This window comes from Pristis pectinata, chromosome 4 (assembly GCF_009764475.1).
Source record: "Pristis pectinata isolate sPriPec2 chromosome 4, sPriPec2.1.pri, whole genome shotgun sequence".
Classification (NCBI taxonomy): Eukaryota; Metazoa; Chordata; class Chondrichthyes; order Rhinopristiformes; family Pristidae; genus Pristis; species Pristis pectinata.
In genome coordinates, this window is record NC_067408.1 from 81400125 (window position 1) to 81422007 (window position 21883).

The following is a 21883-nucleotide window of genomic DNA, read 5'->3' on the forward strand; positions in this document are numbered from 1 at the left end:
TTAACTGCAGAATTAATGTTCGGATTGAGACTGTATAGATGGCTTGAAATTGCATTTTCTAGCTTGGCCTTTAAGTGTTACAAGTCAATCTGAGCCTGCCATTTTCAATCCTATTTTCAGTTTGGATCAATCCACCAAATCATGTTCAAGTTCAGCCAAGTTGCACTGGTTTATCAATTTCACTCAATGGTTTATATATAATGTAACATTTACCTAGATGTTCTTGAACTCACATCTTGTGTTTTGCAATCTAAGCACTGTCATATTTCAAAAAAAAACAAATCAAAGCTATACTTTATGAAATGTGATGACTCCTGCACCTATGAAAAATGAAAGATGACAAGCAACGAATTGTAGTATAGATGTCAAGATTAACTAGCCTGGACTTGGCTTTCATCCACTATCCTGCCCTGAAGTGGCTGGAAAGGGAGTAGAATTGGATAGCAAGACCTATCTCAAATTTCTCTTTTGAGTTAGATGTCCTTGTACCTGTTCCTGCTCTAGTCACTGCTGGGCAACTTGCTCCATCTGCTGTGTTTAAATACTGATGGGGGAGAAAGAGACCTTAATACCAGTGATTTCCTTGCTGGCTGGTTCTCAACATTATTGCCTGTGAAGTGGGGCAATGGCCTTGTGGTAGTGACAGTGATGGCTCTGATTCCTATAAATGGATCCAGAGGGCTCAGTAGAGACCCTGTGTCTCCAAGGCTGTTGCACCTCTTTAGCAGCTTCCATCATTTGCTCAGGTGTAGTTGTGTTTCCATCTCTGGCACTGCCATTTCCACCTCAACCATGTGTATCAAATAATTTCCATTGCAGTGGTCAGTGGTGGTGAATAAAAGTCCCAACCCACTATGAGATGCATTCAACAAGAATGGGTATTATTTGCGTGACTTGGTTATTTTTAACTAGTTAGGGTTAAAATGGTGGCAGCTGTATTTTCTCTGAATATCAAAATAGAAAATAGGAAATGGTCAAATGCCTTTTGGTCAGGAATTAAGAAAAAAATTACATTGATGACTGAGGTACCTGAGTTAAAAGGTGTTAATGAACACTGATTCACAGATATGGATTTTGACACTTACGATGAATGGAGCTTCTTGAGTTTTTCCCTATTGCTAAGAAACTGGCAAATCTTTCTACAGCGCTTTTTCAAATAAGATTTTGCTTTGCTTTCACGTGGACAAGAATTTAATGTGGATAGGAGATGCTTTGAAATGGATCATGTTTCCGAATTTCAAAGAACAGGACATTCCTGTAACTCTGGGATCTTCTCAGTCTTCAAGTTTTATTCATCATGTCTATAAAGCATGAAGGGGTTACTCATATCTAGGGAAAGATTTACTTCTGATAAGTAAAGTATTATTACAATTCCATTGTAAAACTTGCAATATTGGATAAAATGTATGCATCTGGGAATAATTCTGAAACTGCCAAATTCAGTCATTTGAATCTCTCCGTTCACAGTTTATTGCATTTCCTTGGTGGTGTTTGACTTGTGGCCCTCGGTGTTAGAGAGCCGATTGTGTTGACAGATAGCTGGTGATTGGGTGGGGTATCCCTGTCTAACCTCAGTGAGCGTACAGCTCATTCCACACTGTGCAGTGGAATGCAGAAGTTCAAAGCGCTCTGGAGCTCACGTATGGGCACATCTGACCTCCCACTGCACTACTGGACCTACTACTGGGTCCAGGGTTATTCTGTAACTTGGTGAGATGAGGGGCCTGATACATTGCATTTCTGGCCCCTCAGCTTTAAGCCATATACTACTGGCACATTTAGAACAGCCCAATTCATTCATCCACCTTCATTAGAAAGTTAAGTGTTTTTTTTTCCCACTTCATTTTCTTTAATATTGATGTTTTTCAGTAAGTTGTGGCAGTTAAATTGGCTTAAGTGAAATTATAATTTATCATGATTTTTAAAATTTTCTATCGTTTCTATATATCTGAATGCTCAGATATCATGAGTTAGCAGAGGACTATTATGGTCTAGGGGCAGATCCTAGGTTTACACTATCTGGGCCTAATTGCTAGCAGATGGCAGAGCCTCCCTGATTGACCAGAGTGGCAATGCTGAGAGTGCATTCACAGCTGTGTGGCTCCCAAAGGTAAGTTCTACCATGTAGTGGAGGTAGGTGGGTGGGTGGGGTTAGGTGGCTTTGGGTGGATGGTGGTGTCCGCAAGGTGCGGGTCAAGTTCTGTGTCATCAGGCCAACAGATGGCGAATATTTGTAGGCCATGCATCTCAGGATTCACAAAGTAGTTGGGTACACAAAAGACTGCAGATGTTGGAATCTGGAGCAACACACAAAACACTGGAGGAACTAAGCAGGTCAGGTAGCATCTATGGAGGGAAATGGGCAGTCGATGTTTTGGGTCGAGACTCTTCATCTGGGCAGGATTCATCTGGAATCCAGGCCAGATGAAGAGTCTCGACCTGAAATGTTGACTGTTCACTTCCCTCCATAGATGCTGCCTGACCCGCTGAGTTCCTCCAGCACTTTGAGTGTTGAAAGTATACTGGTTTTAGTGATGGATGAAGAACTAGAACTAATTATTTTGAAGTGAGGGTCTATCTTTGGAACAGTGAACATAACGTGATTGAGGTTCATATTAGATTTGAAAGGAAGGAGAGACTTGCAATTCAGGATTTTAAATAGCACTGAAACAAATGTGAAGGGATGACCATTAAATTAAACCCCAGGTAAACTATCAAGAATACTAAAACACTAGTTCAATGAAGTATTTAGTATGAAACAAAACCAGAGTGCAACTCTAAAAACTAAAGGCTCCACATTTGGCAACATGATGGATGGTTTCACGTGTATGCTGATAATTACCACCACCACCTACCTTTCTGCCCCTGGATTGCACGTTCAACCTCCAGAAATGGATGAGTTGAAATCTCCTCCTGTTAAGTATCGGAAATACCAAAATTGTTGACTTTGACTTCTGGCTACAACCTCTGAACACTGGCCATGAACACCATCCCATCTTGAAAGTATCTTAGACTGAAACAGATTGCCCACCACCTCGCCTCTTTGACACAGAGCTCAGCATCTGGCTACTCTGTCATGAAGACCATCTGTTTCCGTCCCTGTAATATGCAGCTTTTTGTCTGTGCCATGACTAATCTGCTACTGAAGCCCTCACCCATGCTTTTATGTTAATGGCCAAACTTCCATTGGTGCTCTGGCTATCATAAATGGTCATCTAACACTCTGCTGCCCAAATGCTAACTTAATCCATTTCTGTTCAGACACTCCACCTATGCTTCTTGACCCATCTCACTGTTGCTTCAGTTTTTAAAATTTTCATCCTTACGCTCAAATCCCCTTGTTATTTTTGCAATCCCTGAAGTCTCTGCCAACCAGACATTCCTCCGATAAGTTTGTTCCCTTTGCTGGGCTCTTGTGCAAACGCAACTGTCCTTGAGCTCCCAGAATTTTGGTGACTTTAGCCACCAGGGCACCAAATTGCTATACTTTCCTCTCCTTCCCTGCTCTCACTTCCCTCCCATTCCGCATGGTACCGTGAGAAGGAAGGCTGGAGGTTTGGCATGAACTGGTGGTATCCATTGGATCAGCACGATCCATCACAATGGCACTGGCCTTTGATATGTCTCACCGATTGGCAGCATGGGTAACCGAACAGGAGCTTGCAGATCACAAAAATCCCAACAGATGGCAGCAGACGTCATAACCGTCTTATCAACCCTCCAATCTCCACCTGCCTAACCCAATTTTTCTTGCTGCACTTAGTTTTCTTCAACTTAAAAGGAAAAGATTAAATCCATTTTTCTGCACTAATTAATGAATCACCAGCAATGGATTTCTGTTGTTATTTTTTTCTCTTGCACATTTAGGCTAATAACTGAAAGGATTTCACAGAGCTATGTCTGCTGCGTGGCCTAGGTTTGACATTCAAATGACAATTTTTTTTCCTCCATAAAATAGTATTGCTGGGAAATTGTAACCAATGAAAAGATGGATGATCCTGTTAAATTTTTTTAGATTTTATTGGAGATTTTTATTCCTGCATGAAGCAGCAGAGGGTGCTATTGTAGCATATTCTAATCTTTTTTAATATAATGTGTAATAGTCCAGCCTCGTAGTTTCACAAAAAATAATTCATAATGCAAATCCAAGAATTGGAATGAGTGCACAGGAGCCTTATTGTCACATCAATTCAGTCACTGTGGAATTGAGAACAAGGGGACAGTCTTAAAATTATAGTTGGGCCATTTAAGGGCAAAATCAGAAAGCAGGTTCAAACAAATGGTTACAGAAATTTGGGGCTAACTTCCTGTTCTGGTGCCCTCTCTTCATCTAAAGGTCAATGGTACTATGACATTGGAAGCTTTAGAGTTTACGTAAGGATATTAAGAAGTGTGAAGCAATTGAGCCTGTCAGTTGTTATCTAATTGAAGAACAGAGCAGCCCCGATGGGCCAAATAGCCAACTCCAGTTTCAAATGTTTCCATCCTCCATTAAATTTGCATTTATAATCCTACCAACTAGGTCATAGCTGCACATATCATGAAATCATATTTATGAATACTCCCTGGGGTATTCATAGGGAGAGGGCAATTGAGAATGTGTTGCTGTGACTTTTCTACACTTAAACCTCAGTGTGGCACTTGTGCAATTGTGAATTTTCTATAAAAGAAATCATTGCTTTACAGGCCTCCAACTTCCAAACCTCATTGGCACACAGGAGACGATGATTGACATTAATAGAAATGAAAATGTATTCCTTTCTTCTCAGTGTTTATGATAAAGCACCAGCTAGTCTGTCGAAATATTTTCAGACAATGTTACTTTGTAGTAGATAAATCACCCAGCACCTCAGGATTTAAGGAAATAAGTTCCAGGAGACTGTTGTATGTTTGATAAAGAGGTAAGGGGAAAAGTTTTTTTTCTTTTGTAACTCGATTGATAGTGGATAAAGCAGCTGTACTTGTCAGTGAAATGAAGGCAGCATCAGCACCAGAAACAAAGATAAATGTCCTTCAACTCTGTTGCTGTCACTGCACTGAACTTCTGTGTAATGAAGAAATCCTGATGAGTGAGGCATGCTGAAGTTGGTATAAGGACACAATCACATACTCCATTTGTAAACCTTTTCCTTTTTTAAAAAAAAGAATTCCACCTTCCTTATTATATGTTTTTATGTCCATCCTTGAGTGAGGAAATTCCATTTTTTTTATTGCCAGCTGGTAAAAAGTGCTCAGTCTGAGCAACACTGACCCTGCTTGACTTTCCTCTGTCTGCTCACTCTGAACTTTGATCTTTGATAGCTATCATTGTGGAAAAGCAGGCATTGATTACTTCAAACTTTTGATCACACTAGGTACTTCAAAGCCCCAGGGTTTCAGTTAACTCCCTGCCATTCTAACTTGGAAAGGGCAGCAGCAAGATCTTTTACAGTCCTGTGAAATTCTATTTCAATGTGGAATCATAAAATTATTTATTTCAGAATTGTTTATTTTCACTTCCTTTGTGTCTGGGAATGGGTGTGAGGGGTGGTATTTTGCTGACCTCCAAGTGTCCAGAGTTTGCTGCCTGCTCTTTCCCTGGACATGATCTTGCACTGGGAACTGGTTCTCAGTTGATTGGAGAGGCTCAGAGTAGCATCAAATTCCACCCATTAAATTGCCTTGGTAACCAGGGAAACCCCATCCCAGGAGCACCGGCTATCAATAATGTTATTTAAATTGAATGTTTGTTAATGTTGTGGACATTAACTAAATACATTTAACTAATACATTAGAAAGTAACTAAATACATTTAAATCAACTCAGGAAAAAAAATGAAAATTAACATCTGTGGCTTACCTCCACAGTGATTTCTTTCCAGGAGCTGGGTGCTGGTGTGGTTGTGAGGATGGAGAGAGACTTCAGGGGGATAGAGATAGGTGAATGGGTAGCAGATGAAATATATTGTGAGAAAATGTGAAGTCATCCACTGATAGAAATGGGGAGTATTTTTTGTTTGGAATGGTGAGAGATTGCAAAGTGGTGTTCAGAGAGACCAGGGTGACCTTGTGCATGAATCGCTGAATTGCTGCCAATGAAATATTCAGTGTGTTGGTCTGAAACATACTGGATGGAATACATTGATAGTAAAGCTCAAACACACAGAGGTCTTGGATGCTGCAAGATTCTTTTGATGGGAAAAGAGAGAAAATGGTGGATGGAGCATAGCAAACCTTGTAGGCAGTCTGGGAGTTCTTAAACAAGGCTTGTGGGTTGTTACATCTGTATGGAAAGGACGAGAATGTTACTCCTGGCCATAAAATTCTTGATTTGCAAGGTGGAATACAGAAGTTAAAAATACCATGCTGCACTGAGGCAATAAAGGAAAGAAATTCTGCTGATAGAAATTGGCTACGAACCGTATTGCACGTTCACTAACCAAGCAGCTTTGTAAAAGTTAGAAGAATACTGATGGGCATGTGAGAGAGAATAATGGAGGAATGGGACTAATTGGAATATTCTGAGAACAGACTTGGACCAGATGGCCCTTCCTACATCATGAAGATATTTTTAAAAAAGAGAAAATGGGGGCATAATAGAATCAGTAATATGAGCATGATCAATGGGTACGTAGTGTCTTGGCAGCATATTGATAAAAGTTTGGAGGAAGTCATGGCAATATGCATAGTTTGCCTGCAGTGTAGAGAAATTCATGCATGAAAGGAAAGTTAACATGCCCACACCAATTAGATGATCAGAACAGATGTGTCTCAAGATGTCAAAGTGATGATAAATCTACTCCTGATGTTGACGTAGAGTTATTACTGTTGAAGAGTTGCAGATTAGCAGTGAATTAAGACAAGATGTTCCAAGTCCTTCTGTTCAAGGAACAGCTACAACATTGGAGAGAATAACCTGTTTCAGGAGGTCAAACTGATTAAGGAAGCCAGTCAACAGACTGAATTCGCAATGACTTTGTAAATGCATAAAGAGTGATCATGTAATTTTTAAATAGAGAAAGCAGTTTGGTGTTTCCATCTATAATCTGTAAATTAGTCATATGATGTTATCATATAATGTATATATGTTGTAAACGCCATGTGCTCTGCACTGCCTTGCAGAATGAAGTACCTAACCTTGTTTTGAAACTCCTATGTCCTGAATTATTATTATGCTTAGTCCTTGCTAGCAGTCCCAATACAAGTCCAGGGTAGACTCCAGAATATATCACACGCCCAGCTAAGGTGCTCACAATAAAATAAGGAATAGCTGATTGGTATGATGTCTACAGAGTGGGCATTAAATAGAAGAAACACCTCTGCTTGGCTGCTTTCTGTAACGTACAGAATAATTTTGATGATAAGCACACCAGTGCACTCAATATTAATATGGTCAGCATTTCAGATAGATTTAGAATTCCAGCATGCATAGATGTGTACTATGGAGCTGATGCTGCAGACAAGATGCTGTTTAATTATTTTGCTTTTGCAATGTAGTTTTTGCTATTTACTTTGAAATTATCGCCAGAAACACACTGTCCCACTGTAGTGCTCTTTGTGGTGTGAAGTTGTCATAGCTGCTAATGGTGCAGTGAAGCACATCCACATGGATTCATGTTAGATCTCTGACTGTGTCAATAGACAACCGCAAGTCCAATTAAAAATGAAGGAAAGAATTTGTGGTGCCCAAATTGGACAGCTTGTCAATGCAATAGAAAATAAAAGATGGTGAAGTATTGATGTCCTGCCACTATATCTTACAAACATGTTTATTATATAATACCCTGTATCATAGGATCACAGGATAGATATGGGTATTGTCAGCTTTTTGGCTAAATGTAGCTTTTCTATCCAGAGGAATTCACACAATATCCAGTTATTTTGCTGAAAGCCATACTGGTAGTAATTAAGCAAGCTCAGATCACAATCCTCTAGTCCTCCTTGGCTATGGGAGTGGTGCAAGAGCAATCCTGCATTTCTCATGTTTCACAAATCTTAATAGGAGGGATGAGAAACAAACATCGTAATTAAATGTGAGTCAGCCTCACAGCAGTGATGGAACAGGACAAAATTAATTGGCACTTCGAAGAATGTGGGTTAATAAATGAAAACTGCATGAATTTATTAAAAGAAAATCACACTTGAGTAACTTGGAGTTCTTTCCAGTAACTGAGGGGATGTGAGAAAGTAATTAGGACAATGTGTATATATGAACTCTAGTAAACTTTTGAAGAAGTACCATTCAATATACTTGTTAGCAAAATTGGAGCCCTGAAAGTAAACGTGAGACGGTGACTAGTATGGATTTAAAGTTGGCTAGGGGACAAAAAGTATAGTAGTAAGCAATGAGGGGAATAGTAATAGGTTTCAGGAGGGCATAGACATGTGACAATGAAATTAAATGGAGAATAACTAATTTTGGTCTTATTGTGGAGTACACAAGACAATTTTAAAGGGGGCACAGAAAAAGAGACAGTTGGATGTACATCTGTCAAAAGAAGATGGCAGTCGAGAAGGCTGTTAAAGAGGCACATGGAGTCCTCAGCTATAATAACATGGATGTAGAACACAAAAGGAAGGATATTAAGCTAAATCTTTAGAGTATACCAGCTAAGAATTAGCTGAAGTAGTGTGGTTAAAGCAAAACAGCATGCATTAGAAAATGTGAAGACTTTGGAAGTTGTAGAAGTGATTTACTGGAATAGTACTAAGGATGAAAGAATTTAGTTGCATGGAGAGATTAGAGAAAATGGGATTGTCCTTTGAATTGATACAAGTTCTCCGATCTTGAAGAGTTTTGATATTTTAATTGAGAAAAAGTTTTCTGCTGCAAATTTGTCATTAACCAGAGAATACAGATTTAGGGTAACAAGCATAGCGTAAGAGGTGAGATGACAATCTTTTCACATAATGAGATGTAATTATCTGAATGTACTGTTTGAAAACAGATTCAGTAACCTTCAAGTGGAAATTGTCTATATTCTTAAAGAAAAATGATAGAAGGTTGTGGAAAGAGCAGGAGCCTAGCACTGACACAATGGCTGAATAGTCTCAATTGTGTTGTATGGTTCTGCTTTTTAAATAAAATGTGGGTTTAACATGTAAAATCTGTTGTGTGATTATTCCTTGTATGTATCTCTTGCTGACAATGGTTCCTTAAATTACTTAAGTGGGTTATTTAAGGTAATATCCTGGCTTCATCTTTTCTTTGCTGGTTAGCAATATACAGAACAGCAGTAGATCCCTAGTTGATCGTCTAATTTGACAGCAAGGGTATCATTACACAATATTTATATGTGTTGAATCTAAAATTCAATTCTTGACATAAGAAATCATTCTGTTTTCAGGGCGTACTACATAATGCCACAATATAAATGGAAGTATGTGATGTGTAACAGTACAAGTCAGAGACAAAAGTGTTAGTGTGCGTGCTTGGTATAACTGGCAATTGACTCACTAGTACTTAGGAACCAATTATAATGCAGTTCTACCTGCAAACAGAATATGTTGATTGTAGTGTCCGAAGGTTGGCCTCTGACCCCCGATGAGAATACAGTGGGAGCACATTATGGAACTTTCTTTGAACATCATGGACAATTGTTGTGTGAAACCTGGAATTTGATTTTGTTGCTTTACATATTAATCATTCAGGATCTTGGGACAGTTTTGGATCTTCGTAGCCACACGGAGAGATTAGAGAAAATGGGATTGTTTTTCTTTGAACTGGAACTGCTTTCCTTCCTTTAGTTTTAAAATTAAAGTTTAAGTTTTATATTAACTCTTGATGTTTTAGGCCTAACATTTTGCTGTCCCTTCTTGCAGTTCCTCCTGCTATCCCATTGTGCAGACTTCAAGGAGTTGTTGCTGCTGGAAATGATGTCACTCTGACTTGTAGTTCTGAAGAAGGTCTCCCCCTCCCAACGTATTCCTGGGAAAAGCTTGATTCATTTGCTAAGCTGCCACCAATGTCAGTACAGGGTAAGGTCTATGCTCTGATTTTATAACTTGTCTAATTAAACATATTTTTGTAATTATTATTCTGCATTTCTGAACTTCGTATAAAAAATGCTACTTGTAGTTTAAGAATGAAGTATTTCTATTCAGCAAATCAGAAATAAAACCTTTTATTTATTTGATTATACATATTTTCATGAAGACATCTCTGATTTTCAAAGCCAAAATCTCAAGTGCCAGTGTTCCAATATTAAATCTGGCCCCCTGCAGTATGTCATAGAATTTATATATTTAATTAATGATGATGGCTAAGTGTATGCTTCAGGTATAATTACAGTGAAATAGTTACCTCATTTATATAAATAAGACATTGAGACTTATTAACTGACAAGACCTTTGTTTGTGAAATGCAGCATAGGGAATATTGATAAAAATAAATGCATGCATTCAGTACAAAACAGTGTTGAACTGTAAATTTTTGCAAATGGGAACAAGACAAATGACAGAGATGAATGGGGAAGTCATGACTGGGGAAGAAAAGATCAGACAACATTAATCAAAGGAATAATGAAATGGATTGGTGTAAAATATCAGGAGATCATGGTGAATAGTGATAGACCTGGATACTATTCTTAGCTGGGAGTTACATTAATGTAACAGATATAGATTACAGCATTGAGATAGTACATTGGCATGGGACATTGTTGTTCACCCCTTCAGACCTCTTAGTGCTTGCTGCTAAGGGTAACAAATGAAGAGAATTCCTGCAGTCTAAGGTCCTTTATACAGTGGAAGTGAGTTTGCAAGCAGAACATTTATTTCCTGAATGAGTGCTGTCACCTCTGGCAGATCTGTGTTGAATGTTGGTGATCTTGCATTAAAAAAATATCAACATTGGTATGAAAACAAAATAATTCTTTGAGATTAGATAAGGCCTCTAAAATTTTGCCACATATGTAGCAAGAATGCAGAAGGAACAGAAATCATTGGCAAGTAAGAAAGAGAGAAAGGTCATTTGGCCCATTAAGCCAACTATTTGCAATGCATCATGTGCAATTCACACTGTCATGGACTCAGCACAACTTATTTAATCTCTTCAGGGAAGGAAATAACCAGAGAGAAAAGCACAAAGGCAGAGTTGCCTGAAATTGCTCCTGGAAAACAATCTGGTAAAATTGTGCAATATTAATCTAATATATTGCAATCTATTTTATTCACCTGCCGAGTTGTATTTTGTGATATTTCCATAGTGCTGGCAGCCTGGAGCCAATGCAGCCTAGAATTATTCAGTCTCCAATGCTGATGGCTCTCCTGATCGTCTATTTCGAAATCGGGTGTTTGTCCCTCTCATTTTCAGGACACTTCATTAAAATTCTGTTAAAGGGACTTGTTATTTTAGGGATGAAAAGATGGGAGAGACCTATGTTATGATCCTCATGTATCACGCATGTGATTTCATGATACATATCATTGGATTAAATGTTTACTCTGCAATGTGAGATAAAATTGATAATCATTTAGAAAAGCAGGTGTTAATTAAAGACAGCCAACATGGTAAAAACAAGTGGTGCTTGGCAAATTTAATAGACTCTTGATGAAAGGAATAATGCAGAGTTAAAGCGAATGCAGTAATTGTAAAGAATATGTACTTTTAGAAAATGCCTAATAAAGGTATCTGATGAGATGCTTGAGGCAAATGATGCAAGAGTGAGGAGAGGGGATGAGAGCAAGTTCTTTGCACAGTGGCACATTAAAGACATTCCCATGGGAAAAGTTGAGATAGCAACGTGTTTATAAGGCAAAATTAGATAAATTACTTGAAGCGAATTATGGGAAAAAGAGTGTGGCAGTGGGATAAGTTTTTAAATTTGCTTTAACAAAGAAGTTATGTAATTGCAGAAGACCAAATGGTCTCATTTTGTACTGTAAATTTCTGAACCTATGGTTGTACATTTAAATCTAGAATTTCATTACTTACTGATTAAAGCAATATGAAATAATGATTTTATTAAAACAACAGGCAGAGAAATTTCATCCACGTTCTTTATTAATATCGCAGAGTGTGATTTCATTCCAATGTCAATTTGTTGACACATTCCATTGCAAAATCTGATGATCATCCATCAGTTCCTTCTGATGGGAACTTATTGTATCTAGTTACATAATGAGGCAAAAGTTCATTGGAATTCTGCCTTGGCAGTATATGTTGCCATAAAGCAGTGTTACTTCTGCTGAGGTCTTGATGAAGGATGTGCTTGATCTGGGGCTATAGACATCCCATGGAAAATCAAGCAGTTTCTAGTGGCCAGCTACCATGCATGTTATCAAAGGTCTAGGCCTGACGTGTCTTGAGAATGAAATGCCAATATGTCTTACCTTCTACTCCATTGCTGCTCTCGCATTTATCTCTGCTTTGGAGCACTGGTGTGCTGAAGAACAGGTCTGGATGCACTTTGCAACCAGTCTCTCAGCTTTGCATCAGGGAGAACTGACAATAAACAGCAACCTCATTTGTTTGAATGGGGTCACCGACCCTTTGAAAAAGGTAAGTGCTGTTAAGTGTTTGAAATGCTTTATTTTATTTTAATGTTTTACATTTTAAATATTTAAATCTATTTGACTATTTTTTAAATGTCTTTAGCTGAGGCCTACTCACTGCCTGGGGCCACTTCCACCTCGTTGAGGCTTTGGCTGGAGGGGACTGCGACCAGTGAGTCTGGGCAGTGGGTGCATCTCAGCACAATTATCAAAGCCCCTTCCTAGATTTGAATAAGTTCAGCTTGCACTTTTTCTGTATATTACAAGTGATTTATTTTGGATATGTTTTAATTAAATAGCCTCGTCAAAGAGTTGATTTGGAATTGTTCAACCTATTTTTTTAAAAAAAACAACGTATTTAATACACCCTGTCCAAAGTACAAAAGTAATTGAAATATTGTGGGTAAATCACTTTCAATAATGTCACTTCAGCTCCATGACACAGCAGACTTCTTTTGAAGCTTCTAATGCTACTGTTAACAATTACTGTTTAAATAAAGCAGGAATAAAAATTGGCAAAAGACCACTGGTTATAAGACATGATAGAACATAGAACATCACAGCACAGTACAGGCCCTTTGACCAACAATGTTGTGCCGACATTTTATCCTGCTCTGAGATCTATCTAACCCTTCCCCCCCACATACCCTTTGCCTCTGGCATCCCCCCAGACCTTCCTCCAATCACTGTAAAATTATACCCCCTCGCTTGAGCCATTTTTGCCCTGGAAAAAAAGTCTCTGACTGTCCATTCGATTCTGTGCCCCTTATCCCTTATCATCTTGTACACCTCTATCAAGTCACTTCTCATTCCTCCTTCTCTCCAAAGAAAAAAGCCCTAGCTCATTCAACCTATCCTTACAAGACATGCACTCCAATCCAGGCAGCATCCTGGTAAATCTCCTTTGCACCTCTCTCAAGCTTCCACGTCCTTCCTATAATGAGGCAAGCCGTCTCTGTGTGTCTCCCTCTGATCCACCCCCACCCCACCACCGTCCCTTGTGTATCAGATTCCAGCAGAGGTTGCCTTGGTGTTCCCGGTTATCACCCTCCAGCAATGTCTCCACCTTCACCCTCATTGTCCCCCTAGCTGGCTCCATCTGCTTTTTTTTTTATCTTTGTCTGCTTACACCCGTCATCCACCTATGTCTCCCAACACCACCCCTCACCTCCTCCGCCTGCCTCCATCTGCCCATCATCCTTCACCCCTCCTCAGTCCACCAATCACCTACTGGCCCCTATTTCTCACTCCAGGCAAAAGGTTATTGTGTGTACACAGGAATGCAGAGCAAGGTAAAATTCAGATCAACCTTGATGGAGCAGGCTAAAGGGGCTGAGTGGTCTACTCCTGTTCTAATTCATGTGTTTATATGTATGTAAGGTAGCTAAGTTTCAGACAAGATTCACTAGACAAAAGAAGACTCTAACCAGTAGTCTTTAACAGTTACTGATACTACCACCTTTGAAAGCCCAGCTTTCACAATCCTGGGGGTTTATTATTCACTTGAAATTTAACCAGGGTGGCCAAATAAATAAAGCATGTCATAGACTGGTTATTTTGCAGTGAGTGACTCGTATCCTGACTTCCACTATCTACAAGTCAAAGGTATTAAAACTCAAGCTTCAAGCTTCACATCATCCAGGACAAAGCATTTGTTTGGCAGTTTATTCGGCACTCTTAACAATCATGCTCTCCATCGCCGCCATGGTGTAGCACAGTGTGTGTGTGTGTGTGTGTGTATAAAAATGATTCTTGCCAAGTTTTCTTTGGTAGCTTTAACATTTACTTTTTGAAGGCCAAAGGTAGCTGGTGCATGGGTGTGCTGTCATCTAAACTTCTCTTCCAAGCCGCAAGCTATGCTGATTTGGAAATGTAGTTGCTGAGTCAATACCAAATGCTCCTTACCCAACTGAGCAATCGAAACATCTTCATCGTGTAGAGTGTGCCTTCCTAAGCTCAAATGGAGACAGACAATAAGTACTGTTCCTGCCGGCAACACCCACATCCCATGAATGAATAAATAAAAAGAAGGCAAAGCAGGTCAGCCGGCTGACACTGAGGATGATGGAATAATGGCATGAGTCTGAAGAAGTGCCAGTTTGGGACATGAATTGACAATGGCCTTGACGTGGTGTCGGTTGTCAAAAAGCCATGAGGTCCTGTGATGAAAGTCAGACAGGTGTCATTAGAGTTGTACCTTGAAGAGCAGCAGTTTAGATTTTGTGTGATGTACCCCATTGCAGACCTTGCCAAAGGGAAGTTCCAAACTTTGATGTTGTTTCAATGCAAAGAAACAAAATTTTGCACTTCATTTCACCGGAGTCCAGAGTTTGTGAGTGTTATAGCAAGTCAAAGAGGATAGATATTATAATGCTGAAGTTAATTTAAGTGTTTATTTAGGAGTTAATTTAAGCTCAATTTTTTTGGGCTACTGAAAAGTGAAAGCTTGTGCATGAGCAGTGATTTAAGCTGGATTCTTGGGATCATTTTGCAAACGCAACAAATCCCTCTTCTCAGGACAAGTTGTGTCTCAACACGCCCTGGCAATAGTTTAGCTTCTGTCCACTTGTTCACTTCCTGCATTGTAACTCTTGAATTGTGCCATGGAAATACTTGCTGAACATTCAATGGGCTGCCTCTTCCATTGCTTCAAACCCACCTCCATTATCCCAAGAAGCAAACACGTATTACCTTGAGAACTTTACCTTTTGTATTATCATTCAGCTGGAATCTCTCAGGAATGGAGTAGGGGGAAATGAACTATTGTTCTGGGAGCCAAACATTCAGACTACTACTTTTCAAAATAATTCTGACTGTGCGGTTTGACATAAGATAAAGATTTCATGAATATTGTCAAAGCTCCAGCTAATTGACTTGCATGATGAAATTCTCAAGGCCTGACAGAAAGAGGAAACTTTTCTTCTGGGTTTTCCCATCCCTGTGTCTTAGCTCCTGCTGGTGAGCAGGTTATAGTGTGAAAGTTGCTACTAAAACTGACCTTGGGGTTGATGAACAATTGTCATAATAGTTATAGGATGTTCTGTACTTTTGGGAGCTCCGCAATTTGGCAAAGCCTGTATGCTGTGAACAGCTGATGCCTACTTTCTACAGGGGAAAGTGATAAATGTCTTGTCCCTATTGGACAAGATTTTTGTCACAAGATGACACATCTTTGGATAGTCATATGACAGATTTAACATTTGTCGCTGGTGGCTTGAAAATTTAATGCCATGATGACATTTACCGGCATATGAAGTAACATCCCTGCAGTAAAAGACTAGTGGCAAGCCAGCCTCAGGGCGTTGTGTAACTGCCTTGCTTGTGAAGCTGAGATTGCAAAAGACAGGTTTGCCTGATGTGTCCCGATTCGAGTGATCCTACAAATGTGGTCCTGGAGTAAGGGCAGCTCTGTACCACAGAAAATCAAAGAGCAAATTGGCAATGGCAGGGCAGCTGGCATTATTAGATGAACAACAGGATATGAATTTTTGAGTACTTACCCATCACCTGAAGCCCTAACCAGGAGAACTCCATCTTGAAAGCAAACCATTGCAAAATTTATCCTCAAAATATATGGGCAAGCCTGAAGGAGGATCCTAGTATTGAAAAGACAGGTACATCTCCAAGGGTAAATGCATGCGCACTATCCCAAGGATAAAAACAACTTTTGGAATTTTATTTATTTTGTATTTTGTTTTAGAGGAGACTAACTAGCTTGCAACCTTTATCCACACTCATTGTATTCTACCCAACTTTGGGGTAAAGATGTTCTTATTAATAATTAAAAAGTACATAACATTCCAACAAGGGTTTAAATATTGAAGTAGCAATAAAAATTTCATCAGGCCATAAAATATACATTTATCCAAGATAGAAAAAAGTTTTAAAACATCTCACAATGAAATTGGACCAATTTTTAATATATCTAAAGATCTTTAAGTTCTCCTGAAAATATTTCTGTTAATAATAATGACCTTGTTCCAAGTAGTACAAATTAAATGTTGGGGAAAATATCAGTAATGCAAATTTTCTTGAGTAAATCTAACTAAGAAGAAACTGGATGAAATCCGTAGCTGGAGCGACATTCCTCTTTTTCTATCTCCTCGCTTGTTTGGGTAAGGAGGAAGCTGGACTCACTAGGAAAGACTGACTTTCCTGCTGGGATCCACTCTGCTGCAGGTGTGGGTGCTGTTTTCAGTTTCTCCTGGTGAGGAGCCTGCTGGCACTATCAACAGCTGCCTGCTACTTGGCTCTCTTTGCCATCTCAAAGCTAAGATTCCAGACTTGCAAACACTTGAGTATGGGCCAGTTTTATTGATAACAATATTTAAATCTGTCTTAGAACATACAACACTACAGCACAGGAACAGGTCCTTTGGCCATGATGTCTGTGCTGAACATGATGCTGAATTAAACTAATTCTCTTCTGCCTGTACATGATTCATATTCCTCCAATCCCTGCATATTCATGTGCCGATCTATCAGTTGCTTAAACACCACTATCGTGTCTGCTTCCACCACTCCCTCGGCAGCCTGTTCCAGGCACCTACCGCTCTCTGTGTTGGGGGTAAAAACTTGCCCTGCATATTTCCTTTAGACTTTCCCCCACTCACCTTAAATGTGTGTCCTCTAGTACTTGACATTTCTACCCTGGGAGAAAGATAGACGACTTGCATCTTGACTTACATTAAATCCACATAAATGTCCCTTGTCACAATTACAGACAGTCTTATTGTGGAAACCAGAGATATACTCTCAAATTCAAAAAATGCTTATGTGTGTATTTCTGAGTTTGTGTGTGCATATAGGACTGTAGGAATTTTGGACGACAGGAGGAAATTTGACCCTTTGAACCTGTGCCAGCTTTGTATGTGTATGAATAAATACATATAAAAGATACGCATTTTAAAATTATTTTTATTTTTCTCAGAGACCCAAAATTGCAGATACACACAGCCAACGTTATCGATCGTGCAGCCTCACAGCGGTATAAATCTAAGCATGGTTGTTTCTTTCGGCACTACAGAAGTGCTGAAACCGAGCACTATGGGGTTCAGCATCTGTAGGTGTCGATGGAAATAGCTAAAAGTCACATGGAAAATTAGCCTAAAGATTGGCAATTGGCTTATGTGTGATTGTTTATTCTGTACCTTTTTCCCAAGTCTTGTTGCTGGGCAGGAGCATTGCACACAAAGTGTGCTGCACCTAACTGCAACGTTTTTCTTTTATTTACTGCTTCTGTTCTGGCGAAAGTGTTGTGAGATGCTTTTTAGGTGCCTTATCAAATGAAATGTGACCAAGACCTTCTCTGCTCCAGACCATTAAACAGGGTCTGGATGCTGGCTTTTCCTGTAGCAATCTTTGCTGTCAAAGGACGTGGGTCTGTGTTGCAACGTCGTGATTTGGACAGTAGCAGCTAGGGTCCGCAAGTAGTTCAAAGCCAATGGATGATTAATGTTAAAGTTTCAGTTTATCCTTTGACCTTCTCTGGTCGATGAGGATCATGATGTATGTACCGCACCAATTTTATGGAGTGCTCTACATCTTGGCATGTCTTGGACATTACTGCAGGGGGAAGGAGCAGGAATGTACAGTAACTTTGAGTTAAACCTGTGTCCTTGGAATTTTTGGCTTTGTGGTAACAGTTTCTAAATTTGCAGTCCAAGTGTCTACCTAAATTGTGGCTTTGTCTTTTAACAGAGGTAAATGGAGATGCTGTTTCTTTCATCATTTCCTGTTTCTATTTAATTCCCCCACCCCTCTTTTGGTCATCAGTAGCAACTAAATTGTGATCTGTGGTGGCTCATTTGATGCAGTTTGCATCTCTTTAAAAATGGTCTTTAAATATCATTGGATTTTTGTAAATACGTTCAATATATTTTTCCAGATAAGACGCAGGGGACACTGATTCTCCGGAATATCAGCACTGCCACGAATGGTTTGTACCAGTGTACAGTTACTAATGTAATGGGATCCCACAACTGTGCCATTGATCTCCAGGTTATTGCACGTAAGTACTTTGTCAACACCAACACTTTGCGGAAAATATAACTTTGTGCTTTGTTTTTCTCTTTTCCTGTGAGTGCAGAATTCAGTTTGACCTGCTTAAGATTTTAATATATTCCATACAATAACTACAATCGGGATGTTAAATGTTACTGAAGGAATTGTAAACATTAGCTAGCTAGCCATTCAAATGATTCAGCCACATTGTAAATCTAGCAAGGAGTTGTAAGCTTTCAACACAATGTTCAAGTTGGCATGTTTGTCATATAAATCTCCATCTCATCAATTTAACTAAGCATTTGATAAACAATTTTCTTCAATAACCTGTGCCATTACTGAGTAATTTTTTTTGATGCAAAAGAAAATTAACTGTTATGCTTCCGATGAATAAAGCCTGTGTCACATTTGAACTCATTCATACCTATCCTACCGTCTTCTCATTGCAGTGTCCACATCCATCTAAGCAGGTTCACAAAACCTTGGTTTAAATGGCTCATTTGCTTCGATATGCAGTAATATATTGGAGTGCTTGTTAAGATTGTGTGCTCCAATCCTGATTTGGAGTCTGAGCGCATAACCTAGGAATCAAAAGAGAGAGAATACTGCCAGTTGAACCATGTTTTTTCTGAATTCTGTCAGCACACCAGCGCACCTAGCAATTGCACAACTCCCAGTCTAAAAAGGTCTAGAAATTGCACCGTTTTGCCAATGTCTTTGCCAACTGTATTGTCTAATCCCTGATTGCACATGTCATGTTTGTAGCTCTTGCAAATCTCTGGTGTCAGTTGGAAATGACCCTTCAAGGTTTCCACCATGTCCGTATATGAGACCTTGCAGTGCTAATAAACGTCTTTGGCCCTAGCACTAGCAACAATATTTCATCGTCCTAGTGTGTGTGTGGCTGCTTCTGTTCTTTTTCCTCACCGAGGAACTTAATATTGTTTGTCTTCATGAACTCTCTGCTCGTGGTTTTCGAGTTTGCTGACACATTCACTGCCTGCCATCATCACTGCTGTATGTAGAGAACCCTTTCATCTATTTACCTCACACCAAATTATTGCCCTGCTACTCTCTCAAGTAGCAACATCCCAAATTCAATGCCAGAGTAGTGCCTCCTATGTTGGTGCACGTAAGGAGATAAACAGATATAGCGTTATGAACAGAACGTTCTTTAATCAAGGCCATAACTCTCAAATAAACTTCACTGTCTGGGTACATGTATGAAGAGTCATAGCATATGATGCAGACTGCACATTTGCATCGGGGAACTTGCACATTTATGATTCTAATAGAATTTACTGGAGAGTGATCAGGCATGGGAACTAGTGAGTGATTTTTTTTTTAAAGATGTACACTTTCCCTCAGGATCATTTGTAATGGACCTGTAGTTGTCCTAACTGTGAACAGTTAAGTTAACCAGAACTGGAGGGGCTAAATGTGGAATTCTTTGGGCATTTCTGGCAAGCTGCCTACCAATGGCTGCAATAGTTATAGTCTTAACTTGCTAACCTATCTTTTCAGTTCATTTATATGCTTTGAAATGTACCGCCTCTTTCATTTAAAATTACTGTTTGTTGCTGCACATTTGAGATAATCTCAGATAGAGATGAGCAGAACAGGTGACAAAACAGTATGAAGCTCATGGCTATTATCATGAAACTGCTCAAAAACAACAAAGGGTAAATATTATACAAAAATGGCATCATAATTAGCATTTGTTTCTGCCAAGATGGATAGAGCTCTGGTCTATTAGATGCTGTTAACATTACCATGTAAAACAACACACTAGGGAATGGATCAAAAGTATTTATGAAATTTTCCATTTAAAAATTCTATTTCATAAAGATCTGCTGTTTATTATTCATTCATTATCCTCTGAGTTGATCTGTAAAAAATATTATTAGTGAGGGGACTGTTTGGTGACATATGACAATCCAAGCCAGACTGCTGGAATGAAAGTCACCTCTTTCATGGTTGTTAATGGTCCTAAGTGAAATTAGTTCAGGCAATCACAACTCTGTTCTCTTGGGATGCAGGTCCACTGCACAGACCTCCCAGTACTTATCTAATTGACACTAATGAGGCAATCTCACAGAGACATTACAGGCTGGCTAATGTGAGAAATGGAAATGTCATGCTAATATAGTGATGGTAGGGGGGAGGGAACTCCAGTAAGATTTCTGCAACAGGCTGTGTTTGCAATGCTATACAAAAAATAATCTCTCCCAGGCGTTTTGCAGATTTTAAACATTGTGGTTTCTAGAAATATTGGACTAGATCTCACTGCTTTGCTGTTTAGCTAGCAGTAAGACGTGACTGTTAGGGCATACAGATAACTAGGACTTGCTGACAGATTCGAAGGCTGAAACTAATTCAGTTTGGATTTTGGGCTTAAACAATGGGTGGCAAACAAGAAGCTAAGTTAATTTAAAAACAATGCTTTAATATTTTTTAATTTTGAGTATTTTAGGTGTTTTAGATATTTTTAAATTTTCCTAATTGTTCCAATTTACTTCAATTTTAGTAGCTTTGAAATGGCAAAGAGACATTTCAATGACATTTTACACTGGGCAAAGATGGGGAAGAGGCTTTGCCAGCTGTCAAAGGCATCAGGAGGGGTCTCACTGGACTGGCAGAGGCCCTGTCTCTGCTCAGACCATGGCACTGGATGCTGAGCATGATTGGCCTGCCACATCTGGACCAGATGTGGGGACCTGGGTGTCAAGTTCGGATGGAGTGGGGCAGAGCAAGATCAGCAAATTTCATCCCATTATTAGTCTTCGATTAAGGGAGAAATGGATTTTGGGCATAGGGAAATATGTACAATTTTCACTGTCTTGAACTCTTTTCAGAATAGGAGCTGCAGGATAAATTACAACCTGGAAATGGAAGCTGCAGCAATGAATGGGTAAAACCTTATTTACCATCAAAGTACTTTTTCAGTGCAGCCCAAAGCATTTAATTGGAATGGCTTATTAGAAATTTGAGGTGTCACTGTACAGTTGGGCAGTATCTATCAGCATGTTCCATGCAGTTTCAGGTCCCAAAACACCACCTGCATGAGGGAAACGTCCCACGTGTGGGCTTGTTACTTCTCCAGAGACTAAAAAATGAATCTCTCACCAGCTGTTTAGGAAGCAGTACAAGCTTGGTAGCAAGTTACCTGCCTGTCCTTTGAAAATTGCTCTTACTCAGAGAATATGATCTGGAACTGACTGTCTGCAGGGAATCAATCAGTGCCTTCAAAAATTATTTGGGTGGTCACTTGAGAGAGAATAATTTTCAGGGCTATGGGGAAAGAACGAGGGAATGGGATTGATGGGATTGCTGTGTCAGGCACCAGCATGGATTCATTGGCCCAAATGATTGTCTCCTGTGCCTTAACCACTCTGAGTCTCAGATTCTTG

At 39.4% G+C, this 21883-nt stretch overlaps 1 protein-coding gene across 4 annotated transcripts in view; it reads left to right on the forward strand.

Annotated features, from left to right (window-relative positions):
- Positions 1 to 21883, forward strand: part of igsf11 (immunoglobulin superfamily member 11) — a 168905-nt gene that overhangs the window by 139716 nt on the left and 7306 nt on the right. For all 4 annotated transcript variants that reach the window (XM_052014223.1, XM_052014222.1, XM_052014219.1 and 1 more), the window contains 2 exons: positions 9801 to 9956; positions 18358 to 18480. In XM_052014223.1, the coding sequence (XP_051870183.1) occupies positions 9801 to 9956; positions 18358 to 18480 (279 nt within the window). The remainder of the gene's footprint in view (positions 1 to 9800; positions 9957 to 18357; positions 18481 to 21883) is intronic.